Below are 16,469 nucleotides of genomic sequence, written 5' to 3'. Positions count from 1 at the left end.
GCTTTTACATTTTACTCCACATAGAGTTGGAACAACATTACAGAATGAGGCAGAGAGTTTAAGAATATGAAAATAAATCTTATGGTTCTAATACATGTGTGTTGGTATGTTCTGCTATATATAACATTAAAATTACCTATCTGAAAGCCCATGAAAATCTTACCCAATTGAACAGACTCTTTGCCACTCGTTTCATCTCCAGTTTTGTAAATCAAATGAATGCATTTCTTTTCAAAGTTCCTTCTGTTTATTTCTTTTAAATTTAAAGCCCACTTGCTTTCTCTGGCATGGCGCAGCATTTGTGTCCTAACGCATCTCGCTGCCATTGCCAGGTCACTTCTTCCTTTTAAATAAAGTAAAATAATTTTTATTGATTTTTCAAATTGTAACAACAAATTTTCCACAAATCTTAACTGAACAATTTATATATCCACATTTCTCCCCTCCCCCCTCTTTGGCTTCCCCCATATTTCCGTATTGATTTATTAAACAAATTCTATACCCTGCTGGTTTTACCTCTTATATAGTTGTGAAAGTTTAGAAAGGTCACTTCTTCCGACTCCCAAATGGCCAATGGGAGATGTCATATCCTCTCCCAGCAACCACAGATTTTTTGAATTTGGGTCCACCCTTAAATTGGACCAATAGCGGGCAGCCCTGGAGCAGGAAGTGGGAGTCAGACATGACTGACTGGAGTCTTCACTCAGGTCCTCTTCGAAGCCATAAATTCCAGCAGCCATGGGACCAAGCTCCCCATTTAGAGCTGGATCTCCCTCCCTCCCTTCCTGTACAGCAGGACTGTGACTCCAAGGGGCGAGTCGGGGGTATGGCTTTGCTATGGAAGTATCTGGTTGCCATATTTGGGGCCTGGGAGGAATTTTCTCCCCCAGACAAAATTGGGTGGGTCTTGGCTTTTTTATGCCTAACTCACAGTAATCGTCACAACTTTTGGCAGATAAGGCATTGAGTTGGATCCTTAGTCAGGGTCAGAGGGGGGTGAGCTGGAAGTCTCCACATGCCCCCCTTCCAGGAAAATGGGAATCCCTCTAAAGGGATCCTAGGGGAGACTCTTCTTTCCAAATGCCCAGGGTTTTACTTGCCCCATATCTGATGTCAGGTTTAAGACAGGCAAATGTGGCTTGGCCAAAACTGTCCTGCAGGCCAAATGGGGAGGCCCTGTGGCCTAATTAGTCGCAAAGGCTGGAGCTTCCATAGAGCAGAAATAAACCTTACTATGAAATGCTGTTTCCTAGACTTTCCATGGCACTCGTAGCTTGAGGCAACTGTGGATCTTTCCAACTTTGAGTATTATTGTTTACTCACACTGTATATTTCTATATGCTGCTTAGTTTCTCCTGGTCCTTAAGGTTCCATGACACCCTACTTCTTTACTGAGAACAGTGCTCATCAGAGTGTAATTAAGTTGTGCCTATTTGATTTTAGTGATGAATATGAAGAAGATGGATTTTGTCAGCCATACAGAGGAATAGCATGTGCAAGATTTATTGGAAACCGAACCATTTATATGGAGTCCTTGCATATGCAGGGTGAAATAGAAAATCAGATTACTGGTATGTAAAGTTTGCTTCCTTCTATTTTCAGCTAGATTGCCATCATTCTTGACCTTACCATAATCTACACTATAGCAAGCTTGCTTGGGATTTAGTATGTTTAATGTACTCATAGGCAACAGAATACATGGTTAGCTCTGTGTAAATATATTCTTAAGTAAAGAAACATTACAACTTTTGGAAACACTACCATGAAAATGAAATGTATGCGTAAAAAGATGTAAAATAAAAATATATTTGTATATAATTTTAAGCTTTATCATCTGTGTGTGTATTTTTACAACCATTTATCTTTATAATAAATACAAAGGCTACAGACAAAGTTAGTGGTGCTTAAGTTCTATCGAAAACCAAATGGTAAATTTATATTGACTTAACTCCAGCTGCATTAATGGGGTCTTCAATGTCACTAGGGGTGAAGTCCAGTTGGTGCCCCTTCACTTACAAAAGGGCTTTTGCTCCTATGAACACCTCTGTTAATGGAAAAGGATGGGAAATGATTATTGCTGACTCCTCCTCCCTGCAGCCCCACAGTAACTCCCCCCATCAGCTCCAGAGAGTTGGGAGAACCTTCAGAACAGTGTAGAAAACCTTCTACGCAGCAGCTGTAGGGTTATTTTGGCAGTGAAGGTGGCCACAGTATCAAAAGCGCTTCCGTAAAAAACAAAAAAACAAAAAAGCGCTTCCGTGAGTTGTGAAGGCCTTCAGTTGGATTCCACCCAGTGTCTACTTTATAGACCAGTGTCCCTTAAAGCAGGGCTTCACAATTTGTCAATCAGCCCATCAAACTCAGCCCTTGTATTGTAACCTGCTAGTTGCTTAACAACTACACTGTTTCAGTTCCACACAGGCAGCAAAAAGAGAAGGGAGTCTATAGTAGGCTACCTTCAGCATGTCAGGTCACAATTCATGCAGTGTTGTCAATATTCAATGTGAAATAATTTTTGAAAATTTCAAACGAAACAGACTTTCATCTCCACAGAGATAGATTTCCCCTTATGTATGTTATTTTGGAAGTGGTTAGGCTATGAACAAGCATTATGGTGCTGAATATGTCACTTCACATTGTATTGCCTAAACTTTTTTGGTATGTGTATATTACAGCTGCCTTCACTATGATTGGAACCTCCAGTCATTTATCTGATAAATGTTCCCAGTTTGCCATTCCTTCACTCTGTCATTACGCTTTCCCATACTGCGATGAGACTTCTTCAGCTGCAAAGCCGCGGGATCTGTGCCGCGATGAGTGTGAAATTCTGGAAAATGTCCTTTGCCAAACTGAGTACATCTTTGCAAGATCCAACCCAATGATTCTGATGCGTTTAAAGCTGCCTAATTGCGAAGATCTTCCACAGCCTGATAGCCCAGAAGCTGTAAATTGTATCCGCATTGGAATCCCTATGGCAGATCCAATCAACAAGAGTGAGTGATAGCTGTAAACTTGATGTATTGCGTACAAAATATCCTACCCATCTTTGGATAGGACTAAATGTCAAGAAGAATTAGTAATCTGCTTTGTGGTCACAGAAGTTCATATTTTCAATTACTAGCCTGGTAAGAAGCCCCACTCATTATTCCAGAATCTGTCTTCCAATGCACCCACCCATTTGTTTGGATTTAGTTTGCAAGCTGCTTATTTAGAATAGTGCATTTCAAAATATAAATTAACCATTATTATATTTTGAACTGCTTTTTGTACTATTCTTATACCAGTTAGTATCTGGTATCCCAAGCCTTGCTCATTAAAATCCCCATTAGCCATTCCATTAAAGTAAATGACACTACTAATGGTAAGTAAAGACTTCTTAAAGGGCGAAAGGTTGCTATGCAGTGCTTCTTTGCTACATTAGTAGGCCTGACTCCAGACACTGAGTAGAGTTCATGTTAGATCACAGACTGATTAGAATTAACATAATATCAAATGGCTGTATTTCCAAGATAGCACAACAACAGTTGGATCTCACAGCTGCTCTTTACTTTCTTGCCAAAGTAAGGGATTAATTTCAGGTTTCCAGGGCAGTTTTGATTTCTTATATGTCTTTTATTCTAAAATATTTGGGATAAGTGGGGTTTTTTTTTATTCCCAAAACCTAACCTTTATATGTTCTCAAGTATATGAATGAATAGCAAGCCTAGCATTATGGCCTCTGCAAATGGAGAACTTGAATTAAATTGAAGGACACAGGTCAGCAGAATGATACCTTCTCTCACTTTCATGTTCTTACACCAATCGGTATGTGCACAATACTCCTCTGATTCACCCACAGTTGAACTGCTGTTGTCATTTACAGATCACAAATGTTACAACAGCACAGGAGCAGACTACCGAGGGACAATGAGTGTCACAAAGTCTGGGCGACAGTGCCAGCCATGGAATTCTCAGTACCCCCACACGCACACGTTCACTGCTGTGCGATACCCAGAGCTGAATGGGGGACACTCCTATTGTCGAAACCCAGGGAATCAGAAGGAGGCTCCATGGTGCTTCACCTTAGATGAAAATTTTAAATCTGAGCTTTGTGACATCCCTGCCTGTGGTAAGTGTAGTAGAACTCTCCCATTTTGAAAGGGAAACCCAAGTCTGAGTGTGGCAAAAGGAATTCTCAAAAACCACAGTTGACACAATGATGAGCCATGCTGAGGGTTCAGCCCTACAACAAAGATGAATAAGGTGCAGAGAGTTGAGGAGGACTCATATTCTGCTGGTGAGCCACCGTCAGGAGAGGTGTGGATGAGGAACACGAAGGCCTGAAGGCAAGTGACAATCCAGGCTTCATTATAATTACAAGAGTCTGATGGATTGTGGCTATCTTCTCATTGTTGGACTTCAAAGAGTTTGAGGCAGGGAAGCTTTCTTAATACTAAGCAGCATCCACAATTCCTGCCTTTGATCAGAAACATATTGGATCTCCATGGAAGCTGCTGGCATGTTCTGGGAACTGTGAGACCACACCAGCCTGCTTATCCAAAGATACCCATACACATACAAAGAAGCATATTCACTTTCTACAGTTGCCCATGGGCTGCGTTGAAATTGCTTCTTGTGACTGACATGCCAGTTTTACCACCCATGTTGTTGTGAATTCTGCAGCTTGGTACCGTTTCCCCATCAGGTCTATAGTGCATGTGTCTGACTTCAATTATTATTTTATCAGCTTGGATTTTACTAAAAATAGCTCTGTAAAAAGTAAGATGCAAAGCAGCCTCTCTGTTCCAGAAAAGTATGTTATTACTTCCGACTGAAGAATTTTCAAATTAATGGTTGCACTGTTCAGCATTTTGAAATGTGTACAATGTTACTGAAGTGTGACGTATCTTGGGACTGTAATGTCCCTAAACAGAATACTCAGAATTGATGGCAGGTTGAATAAGGAAACTCACTTGATTGAGATCTATTCAAAACTTACAAGGCTTTGCAGTATTATTATAATTCTACATAATTGGTGAATAATTTGTGCATGAAGCTTCAGAAGAAAGGACACTAAAATAATCTCAGCTTGATTGGAGACTCCTGATGTACAATAGCAGGAGTAAGATATTTTAGATTGCAAAGGCACAATCATTATAACTATGATACTATGGTGGTGAAGAAGTATTCTGAAAATTTCTGCTTCCTCCCTAAGGAAAAGAGCCACCAAGGACAGGTAGGGGAGGAGAGTACCCCCCCGGTATTCTAGTTTTTTGATAGTTCCATTCTCTTTAGTAGGCCCAAGAAGTTCTGAAATAGTTGTGAAGCTGCCTATTAAGGTACAGTGTTACGATTGTATCTACCAGTACTAGCTAATTTTAACCATAAGCAACTCCTGCCTGCCACCTTCTGATGTGAAGTTATATACAAAGGGAAAGAAGAATATTAGGAGTGATTTTTCTCCAATCAACCCATACCTAGAAATGTATGTTTTACATACATTAGCTAAGCATAGCAGGCATACATACTTTTGCCCGCCTTCATGTCATACCTATATATAGTACTACATCTAAATATATAGATCTAATGTGTATTTTAAAGACTGGTAAGACTATGGTCTGGTTCATACATGATGTTGCCAGACCAAGAAAAAACATTTATTAAAGCAGGAACAAGCAGTGAACTTGAGCACTTCTCCCATATACACCTCTGACTTCTGGTTTATTAAATTACAGTTTCCCTTGACTTCTGAACTGAGAAACTGCCTTATCACTTAAAGGGATCTCTACAAACCAAGATTGAACTGTGGTTTGTAATTGTGGTTTATTGTGAGCACTTAAACCAGTTTCTTGGTCCAGATGTTATTGCAAGCCATGGTTTAACAAACCAGGAAATCATACAAATGTAAGAGCCATGCTGGATCATGACAAAGGTTCATCCAGTCCAGCATCCTTTTCTCACAGTGGCCAACTAGATGCACACAAGCAGGGCATGAGTACAACAGCATTGTCCTCACTTGTACTTCCTAGCAATGGGTAGTTATGATACTGGAAGTAGTAGTATGCAGCCATCATGACTAGTAGCCCTCGATAACCTCCCCTGAAGTCTCCTTTGAAGCCAGTGCATGAGATGAGAAGGGAAGATGGGAGCACCCAAGTTCAATTCTGCTCCGTCAAAACTTAGATTGCTGAACTGAGAACGTTACATTCAAACTGGGACAATAGGTTTCAAGAAAATTTCTCTACAAGATAAACACCTGAATGTGTTTTAACAAACTTCTGATCCTACAAATATAATTTATCCACAGGATAAAATCACCACAGCCCTTAAAAGCAACCCTGAAAGTATTTTAAAAGTTCTACTAGTGAGCACTGATCTGTAGCATGAATCTTACTTACATATTATTGTGAAAAATATTGGCTGAGAAAGACTATCACGAAACAGTAGTATAATTCTGGAAACACTGTCCTTGAGACTTTTGAGACGTCTTCTGTTGAAACCTTCAAATATGACAGGGCAGAATAAAAGGGAATGTCAAATACAGCTAGAGTTGAACTTAAAATGCTTTCGAAACATGTACTTCCTTGAGCTTCAGCATATGCCTCCTATCATGTACTTCTTTCTGTTATTAAACAAGGAGGGAAAGAGGTGAAATGTTGCTACAGATTTTGCTGCCAAAAATTCAGAGTCTCTGTTCTTTTCTTATCCTGGAAAGATTCATCAAGTGGCTGTGATGGTCTTGGTCTCTCTCGTCTTTCATCACTTTGCTACATGTGGCTTCTTTGACTTAGTAGTTCACATCTTCTCTTCTGGCTTGTCTGACTTTACCTTTTCAAGATGTGTTGGCCTAATGTTCAAGCTCCCACTCACCTCTCTGGGCAGGGCTTGAACTAGACCAGCATTTGGTTTTTCTGGAGGGAACCCCCAATTATTTTGGCAGCATGCCTTAGTGGCCAGCATTTGTTATGGCTGCTTCAGGAGTGAGTGGGTGGTGGGTGTCAGCAGTGATCAGCTGTTTGGGTGTCAGCAGTGATCAGCTGTTTGCAATCCAGGAGTGATGTGTAGTCCCCATGAGGTTAAAGTTCTTGCAAGAATGGGGAAGACCATTATCTTTTAATATTGGAGAAATTAAAAAGATAATCTTACAGCCTTAGGCATTTTTAAAAATGGAAATAGATACATTTGTATTACGCAAACAAGCATCTTACAAAATAGAAAATTCTTTCCAGTAGCACCTTAGAGACCAACTGAGTTTGTTCTTGGTATGAGCTTTCATGTGCATGCACACTTCTTCAGATACACTTCTTCAGATTCTTCGTATCTGAAGAAGTGTGCATGCACATGAAAGCTCATACCAAGAACAAACTCAGTTGGTCTCTAAGGTGCTACTGGAAAGAATTTTCTATTTTGTTTTGACTATGGCAGACCAGCACGGCTACCCACCTGTAAAAGCATCTTACAAGAGAGGGAAGTTTCCATTAACTTCCTCCCCACCACACTCCAAAGTGTGCATGATCAAGAACAAATAAGAGCAGCTCTCCTCCTATTACAGTATAATATCTACATGCACCTCTTTTTCTTTCCCATGTTTTTTTTTGGGGGGGGCAGGTAAGAGTTGAGAATACCAGAAACAGAAAGGAAATATGCCATATAAAAACACAAGATTAATAATTAAGGAGGACTAAATAACATTCACAAACCACTACCATCCTTCCCAGAGGATCTTTCAGGGTGTTCCCTTCCTTCTTCTGGCCCTTATACCTGGTATGCAAGACTTGAAGGTAAAGGGACCCCTGACCATTAGTTCCAGTTGTGTCCGACTCTGGGGTTGCGGCGCTCATCTCGCATTACTGGCTGAGGGAGCCGGCATACAGCTTCCGGGTCATGTGGCCAGCATGACTAAGCTGCTTCTGGCGAACCAGAGCAGCGCACGGAAATGCTGTTTACCTATCCGCCGGAGAGGTACCTATTTATGTACTTGCACTTTGACATGCTTTCGAACTGCTAGGTGGGCAGGAGCTGGGACCGAGCAACGGGAGCTTACCCCATCACGGGGATTTGAACCGCCGACCTTCTGATCAGCAAGCCCTAGGCTCTGTGGTTTAACCCACAGCGCCACCCACGTCCCAAGACTTAGGTGTACATAAAATACCTACAACAGATGTAAGTGACTCTCTCTGTTGCATGGCTTGCTTACTCAATTGCAAAAGACAGGAGAGCACCAGGCTGACCTATTCTAAGTGGGCTTTATGGCACACTTGGACACTTGGAAATGCTGCCTACAACAGTAGGCTCTCTCAACTCTTTTGTCACTTGTCTCAATTTTTTCCTTCCTTCCTTTCTCTCTCTCTCTCTCTCTCTCCCTCCCTCTCCCCCCCCCCATCCTCCATTCCTTCCTTCCGTCCTTTTAAAGCAGCTCTATTTTCTCACCATGAAGCATTAGGGTCTTCTGAACTGTACACAGAATGTTACTCAACACCTTTGGATTTTTTTCAAATATTTTAAAAAGAACAACACACAGCAAAGAGTGGGAGATGTAAGCCCATCGATGTATACAATGGAAGCCTATATGCCATTCTTTCTCAGCACTTGTCATAGGTCATACATTCAAACAGTGCCACTAATTACCCAATGGATGGCACACAAAAATCCCAATGAGTCAGAGAGCCAGAGATTAAGAGTTGTACTTTTGCCCATACCTAGAAGAGCACAATTAGAACTACTTAAAAGAAATCTGAGAACTAGCCTGCACTTGAATTTTAGGAATGAAGTTCATGTCACAGTTAAGATAATGCAGTGCCTCATTCCTTCAGGGTTCTAAACACTAGTATCTGTTGGCTCTCTGAAATAGTATACATTATCTATGTGGCTTTTTCTGAAAAGATATGGAAAACATTCCACCCCATTTGGTTTGGCCAAAGCATTGTATACCTGTCTGGCTTCCCAAATATGTTGGCAACTTTTCAGTATAATCAAAAAGTCTCAGCCAATTTTTGTGTGTGTGGAAGGCATTGAGAGGCACCTAGCCCATTATGGGTTATAGCATTGGCACCACAGATGGACATTTTTGTGATGTTACTTACATAAACCCACTCTCTGCAGAGAAAACAATTGGTTTTACTTCCCCTCGCCCCATTAAGGCAGTTTTGAGCTGCAAAACTGCTGCTCTGCCAAAATACAGCATTACAAAAACAATTAACTATGCACTAAGCTCTTGTTTTTCTTAATGTCTAATCTATCCGATTACAGGGCAACCATAGCCAGTTTGGGTGGGTATCTATCTTTTTGGTCCAGGTTATCTCAATTCTTTGTCATCTGCTGTCAAGGTTTTCCTAAAGAATACATTTGCCATGTGTCAGGCCTTTCAGAGAAGCATGAAATCCAACACTAATGTGAATATAATTATTTGTTGAGGATTTTAAAAATGTTCCTCCAAGTTCACGTCATACCCCATGGTTTCTGAATAAATTCTTATGATAATGGTTTGGATTTAACTGGCTTTTTTCCAAATAGGATCTGTGGCTATCCACTGGAAGCTCAAAGTGCCTTCAAATAAACTGCACTAAAACTTAATAGCACACAACTATCTTGTATTATTGCTGCTCAGTCAGGAAATAGAACAGTCATCAGAAACAGTTCATGTGGCACACAAAACTTGTATTTATTTCATGTACAAAACTGCACTCTTTAGCATGAGATTTTATGATTTTCTTCCCATTGTTCCCCACCCCTCTTTTTCTGAATTAGACACAAAAGACTCCAAGGAAAAGAATAAAATGGAAATCCTCTATATATTGGTGCCAAGTGTTACAATTCCCCTGGCTATTGCCTTACTATTTTTCTTCATCTGTATTTGCCGCAACAACCAGAAGTCTTCTTCCCCTCCAGTGCAAAGGCAGCCTAAGCATGTCAGAGGACAGAACGTAGAGATGTCTATGCTGAATGCGTACAAACCAAAGGTATTGTTGGTGAAATCTATTTTATATGCCTATGTCATAAAAGAGAAATGTTTCCACTTAGTATTCTAGTTCAAAGAACCTTTGCTATTTTGGTCTCTTCCAGCTCTTTTGGGTGCAATAGTTTTCCTAATGATGTGTCAATCCCAGCTGACTGCATTTCACAAATACTAGCAGGACAATATTACAATTGTTTCCACTCCATAAAATATTCTTTCTTCTGTGAATATAAAATTGTACTGAGTTTGGACATATGCTAACTGATTCAATAAAAACAAGAAATAAACCAAATCCCCAGTTTTGTACATGAGACTTAGGCTTTGTACATGAGACGAAATCCTGTACTCATTTACTTAGAGCTTAGCCCTATTGGACTCAGTTAGACTTACATGTGAGTGGCTATGTATAAGATTGCACTGTTAGGCTGCCATCTTAAGCATATTTACTACAGAGTAATCCCTAACTCAAGGCACTTGCTACAGTATATGCTTAGTATAATATCATAAATTGTGTCCGCTCTTGTCATTCATTTAATAGAAGCAACTGATAGAGATCAAGTGTCACTGATAAATTTCCTTTGCACTTGGTTTACTTTGGCATGGTGCCTCATATGTGTTTTACACTTCTTTGCATTTTGTACACCACCATATGACAAATACCCGTCAAAAAAAAACCAAGCAGATTTATAACTGCTTAACTTAAAATGAACCCCTTTCCTGCCAAAACTTTATGACTTCATTTTCTTTCATACTTTTCCACTAGGTTGGTTAAAACAGACAATCCTGCATGAGGTCAGACAGAGGTCATTTCACTTTCATTACTAAAATATAATTTACAATATGCCAGACCTAAACAAGTTTTAGCCTAAAGGATTTGTATAATATAAACCATCTGTGTCTCAACAATACAGCTAATTTCCTGCCATCACTGCACAGTCAACTGGCTGCTTGTTTAAATGCCTCTGCGATATATTAATTCACACAGTATTTATCTAAAATTTGTAAATGGTTAGGAAAATTAGAATTCAGTCCTGAGTGTCACTTTCAAATAATAATAAAACTGCATTGGGGCTTTCTGCTCCTCCCCTTTTCTTCTTTGTCTTCTTTTGTTTGTGATACTGCTTTGGCAAAATTGGAGTGAGAGTAACAAGGATCTCAAGTACAGGAAAACTTAATTTCCTAAAGGTCCTGAACATTGAGTTCCCCGCTTAATTACTGTCACCTACTTCATGAATGGAAACATTGAAGTTCACATGCTTTATGATGGAATTATTTTTAACCCTGTATATATAAAGTAAAGAAATGGGAAGGGGTGTCTTGAAAACCACTGCAACACGACTCTTGTTATAGTATCCTCCTACAGTATCAGAAATATGGCACTGAGATTTTAGCCATCCAAATTTATTGTTGACATGTCGTCTTCTTTCTAACAGAGCAAAGCCAAAGAGCTGCCTCTATCTGCTGTCCGTTTTATGGAAGAGTTGGGTGAATGTGCCTTTGGCAAAATCTACAAGGGACACCTTTATCTACCAGGCATGGATCATGCTCAGCTGGTTGCAATTAAGACCCTAAAGGACTGCAACAATCCACAACTGTGGGCAGAGTTCCAACAGGAAGCCTCTCTGATGGCAGAACTGCATCATCCCAACATCGTTTGCCTTCTTGGTGTTGTGACTCAGGAGCAGCCAGTCTGCATGCTTTTTGAGTACATGAATCAAGGGGACCTGCATGAATTTCTTATAATGCGATCACCACATTCAGATGTTGGGTGCAGCAGTGATGAGGATGGTACTGTAAAATCTAGCTTAGATCATGGAGATTTTCTGCACATAGCAGTCCAGATTGCAGCAGGGATGGAATACTTATCAAGTCATTTTTTTGTTCACAAGGATCTGGCTGCTCGAAATATTTTAATTGGAGAACAGCTCCACGTGAAGATTTCTGATTTGGGACTGTCAAGAGAAATCTACTCTGCAGATTATTTCAGAGTTCAAAACAAGTCCCTCTTACCCATTCGTTGGATGCCCCCAGAGGCAATTCTGTATGGCAAATTCTCTTCCGATTCAGACATATGGTCCTTTGGTGTTGTCCTGTGGGAGATTTTCAGCTTTGGTCTCCAGCCCTATTATGGATTTAGTAACCAAGAAGTCATAGAAATGGTTAGGAAGCGACAACTTTTGCCATGCTCTGAAGACTGCCCTCCCAGAATGTACAGCTTAATGACCGAATGTTGGCATGAGCTGCCATCTCGGAGACCAAGGTTTAAAGATATCCATGCCAGGCTGCGTTCTTGGGAGGGGCTGTCAAGTCACACTAGTTCTACTACTCCTTCTGGTGGAAATGCTACCACTCAGACAACTTCTCTCAGTGCAAGCCCAGTTAGCAACCTGAGTAACCCTAGGTACCCTAACTACATGTTTCCAGCACAGGGTATACCACAAGGCCAAATTGCTGGATTTATTGGCCCACCAATACCTCAAAGCCAGCGATTTATTCCTATAAATGGATATCCAATTCCTCCTGGATATGCTGCTTTTCCAGCTGCTCACTACCAGCCTGCAGGCCCACCCAGAGTAATTCAGCACTGTCCTCCACCAAAGAGTCGTTCGCCAAGTAGTGCGAGTGGATCAACCAGCACCGGGCATGTGACTAGCTTACCCTCTTCAGGATCTAATCAGGATGCAAATATTCCTTTGCTGTCTCATATGTCTATGCAGAGTCATCCAAGTGGGATTAGTATAACCGTTTTTGGAAACAAAACTCAAAAACCCTACAAAATTGACTCCAAACAGACATCTCTATTAGGAGATTCCAGTATTCATGGACATAATGAGACCGTGATTTCAGCAGAGATGTAAATAAACAAGACTTTTGTAAATAAACCTACTTACAATATGGAATATAGAACGTTTTTAGAGGAGATTTATATTCAAATATTTTATTGGAGATTCTTCTGGCTGTATAAAGAGATATTTGCAATAAGTATCTTCTGTGAAGTTTATTTGTGCTTAACAGGATAAAGAGGTGCCAACCGTATTTTTTAAAAATGGAGTTAACACTCAATATCTTGGGTGTACCCTTATTTTACAGCTACCAAGGAGAAAGAATTTTTTGTGTGTGAGTGAGTGAAAAAGAAACTTAACTGTGATACGTTTTATTTAATCACAGTTCCTTAAACCAAGTAATTTCTGTCTCAGCAATCTTATTATTCTAAACCCATTTTAATACTGGTCACTTTTATGAATGAATGAGGTTAAGACAAATGTTGAGGACGATTAAGTATGCTCCTGTAGAATGGAAGTTGTACTCTTTTTTATGGTCTAATGTGGTTTGGGGGCACCACAAGACACAAGTACCTAATCCAGAGATAGGGTGAAACCAAACACAGTGATAAATTTGCTTGTATTTCATTCTAATGGCACACACTGGGCATTGACTTTTATTATTTCCCCCCTTTAAACAGCATCCGCAAATCAGAAGTGTAGTGGATGTGCAGTATTATAAAAATGACAATTCCTTTTTAGACCAGAATTTTGTTCAGACATAATCAGTTTTAAGTATGTAAACAGTTTCTGTCTAGTGATACGTGCATAAACTAGGACAAGCAATAGAACCCTCTTGGAACTGCATACAATAACTGAGTGAAAATTATACTTCTTGACGTTATATCTGTAGTTGCAATAGAATTTTTGTATCCCTTTGTTGCTATGCAACCCTTTAATTAAAGAAAACTCTAAATTCTTATTTTATAACAGACAATCAGTTTTCCCAAGAATATTTATTATTTCAAGTAAAATAAATAGCTTTTGTAGTGATAACCCAGAAATGGGAAGCCTACATTCCATCAGTTGTACACAACAATTTTTTAAGAAATTTTCTATGATAACTTTTGTATGTCATTTCAAATAATGTGAATTAGAATTAACTTTTTTTTACTAGAAAACTGCATTTTTATTACTGAATTTTATTCAGGTGTAATCAATCTGGATTATTTTGAAACCACTGTAATGTTTGAAAAAATACTGTGTAAATTACAACCTCTCAGACTTTTTTTATTAAAATAATTTTTGTATGGATTATATACACAAATCTTTCAGACACTTGACAGTACTTTTTTTCAAAATCTTTTGCACAAAATGTTGTCTTTGTATAGCAGAAGTGAAAAATACATCCTGCTTTTTATTTCTTGTCTGTTTCTCATTTTTTATCTAGGCGGATATGTCTTTAAAATATACAAGGTGACATTTATTTATTTATTTATTTATTTATAAGAATTTATTAGTTTTTCATAACAAACAAACAATCCATCACCATCACCAACATTAACCCAACACTTACCCACCCCAACTAAAATAGACAAATACAAACATACCAATAATTCTTCTTCTTCTACAAAAAAAAAAGTTCTTGGTCGAATCTTTGGTTTTGACTTCCCCTGCCTATTCTCCTTCGGTTCCAAATCCAAATATTACTTTAATAACTTCATATTCTAAAAAAAAAAATAAATACATTTTAAGAAATTCAACACTAAACATTCTTCTTAAAAATCTTATTTTCTAAATTACAATGTCTGTTCTAGTTCTTAACTTAACTAAAGTCAAATCATATTGTAACTTCGCATTAATTCATCACAAAATTCAATATCTTAACATATTATTCTTGAATCAAATCATAACAAACATCTTCTTTCCCTTAAACTGCTGCTAATAAAAAGAAATCCAAATATCCCTTTTCTAATTCAAAAACTTAAAGTCTTAACACACCGGCTTCAGGGTACCATATTAAATCATTTTTGCTTTACCCTTAACACAGTTCACCCTATCCCCCTTCTGTCCATTTTCTTTGCCCGTCTTATTCCGGAGCCGCTCCTCGAGATGTCCTCTTTCCTTATAAGTCCACAGATCCAGACAAAGTCCATAACAATCCTTGCATAGAGCATCAGGGTACGCACATCCTCTTCTTCCAGCTTCTCCGGTTCAAAATACCATTCTTCTTTTATTTGTGAACATATTAGTTTTTTCGCCAACACTCCCGAGCTCTCACCTCGAGAGTTAGATATAAAAATCTTCCCCGTCCTGGGTCTGCCACCCCCAAAGGACGTTTCTTTTTTCCGGAGTCGCCAAGCCATTTTACTCTGTTCTTCAATCATCCCTTTCAGCTCTTTGCCAAGGCTCTCTTCCAATGCAGCCATTTCCTGAAAAGTCTCCTCTGTGGGTAGTGTCTTTTCTGACATATCCCGGTTCAATATCACCAATTTTTGATTAAGCAGATCCAATCTCAAGAAAGTAATCCTTTGATCATCAGTCAATCCATAGTTCGTAACCAGCTCAAAAACGAATCCCAGCATGGCAGAAGCGGGCATAGGTATCAAATTACAGTTTCAATTTCAGAACTTTCCCATCTTAGTGCCAGTAAATTTCCACTCAGTCACAATCTTTCGCAGCCATTTTCCCTGTAGCCAGGGCGCAAAGAGCACAATTTTAAAGAGAGATATTCTCCACTAACTTGCTCCCCAAAGGGAGATCGAAACAGTCTCACTTGTCAAAATTAAAATACTTTGTAACCATCGTTGTAACAGCAGTCTCTTAAGACAGTTATTTTCTATCCACCGAAGGGAGGGAGGCAGACTTCCTTTTCATGAAACCTCCCGGATCGTTAAAGACGAAATGCAGATCAAATCATGTACTCACAACCACCGGGCTTCCTTGATTTCCATCCTTGCAGGGAGAACATTGACGCTTGTCGCGAGCGGCAGCCGCCGCTTCGCTGACCCGGTTGGGGCATGTCCCCTAATGGCCCAGCTCCGTTGTCCCTTCACCCCCACTCCCCCTTTACAGGGGGAACGAGGGAAGGGTTCGGAGCTTTGACGGGCCCGCCGGGGAGCCCAGGGCGCGGGACGCTCTTCCCGCGCCCCACCGGAGCCCCGCTTAGCGGTAGCGGGGCTCCAACCGCCGGGCCGGCCTGGGTCGCCTCGCTGCCGAGGCAACCCACGACCGCGCGTGATGGCATTTAGACACTATTTTAATACATATTTTGTTTTCATTGCATGCATTTGATTACTGTATTACTTTATTAATCTACTCATTAAGGATGTTGCACTAAGGTAAGCATGTAAACGTAGTAACACAGACTACTTTATGCAGAAGCTAAGTGCATTTTTGTATTTCAGACACCACCAGAGTGATATTAAACTCTGATTATTATATGCTGGTGGTTATTAAAACATGGTTTTAAAGAAGAACATGCATATTTTCAGGATGATAATCAATGTTCTGAAAATCTCAGATGGATTAAGTGCCGCATCCTGCTAGCCTTCCTTACACAATAAGTCGATTGGGACTATTGTTGTTAGTCATTTGAGACTATTGTTAACCGTCATCCACCCCCAAACTGTCCCCAAATTAATCTCACAAAGTGAGCTATTTTATGTTTTTCTGTGTACTGCTTACTTTCATGATTCTACAAACTGCTTTTGAAAATTTTCCCTTCATTATCCAGAATTATTTGGCATGCAATGAGATAAAGAGACTCCAGT

The 16,469-nt window shown here is 39.7% G+C and overlaps 1 protein-coding gene across 1 annotated transcript in view; it reads left to right on the top strand.

Annotated features, from left to right (window-relative positions):
• Positions 1-12,916, top strand: part of ROR1 (receptor tyrosine kinase like orphan receptor 1) — a 152,224-nt gene extending 139,308 nt beyond the window's left edge. Inside the window, exons 5-9 of the mRNA XM_033151893.1 lie at positions 1,444-1,571; positions 2,676-2,993; positions 3,863-4,108; positions 9,727-9,938; positions 11,368-12,916. Coding sequence (XP_033007784.1) covers positions 1,444-1,571; positions 2,676-2,993; positions 3,863-4,108; positions 9,727-9,938; positions 11,368-12,792 — 2,329 coding nt within the window. The 3' untranslated portion in view covers positions 12,793-12,916. The remainder of the gene's footprint in view (positions 1-1,443; positions 1,572-2,675; positions 2,994-3,862; positions 4,109-9,726; positions 9,939-11,367) is intronic.
• The last annotated feature ends 3,553 nt before the right edge of the window (positions 12,917-16,469 follow it).

The sequence above is a fragment of the Lacerta agilis genome, chromosome 6 (genome assembly GCF_009819535.1).
Source record: "Lacerta agilis isolate rLacAgi1 chromosome 6, rLacAgi1.pri, whole genome shotgun sequence".
Taxonomy (NCBI): Eukaryota; Metazoa; Chordata; class Lepidosauria; order Squamata; family Lacertidae; genus Lacerta; species Lacerta agilis.
This window is presented reverse-complemented; position numbering and strand designations above follow the sequence as displayed.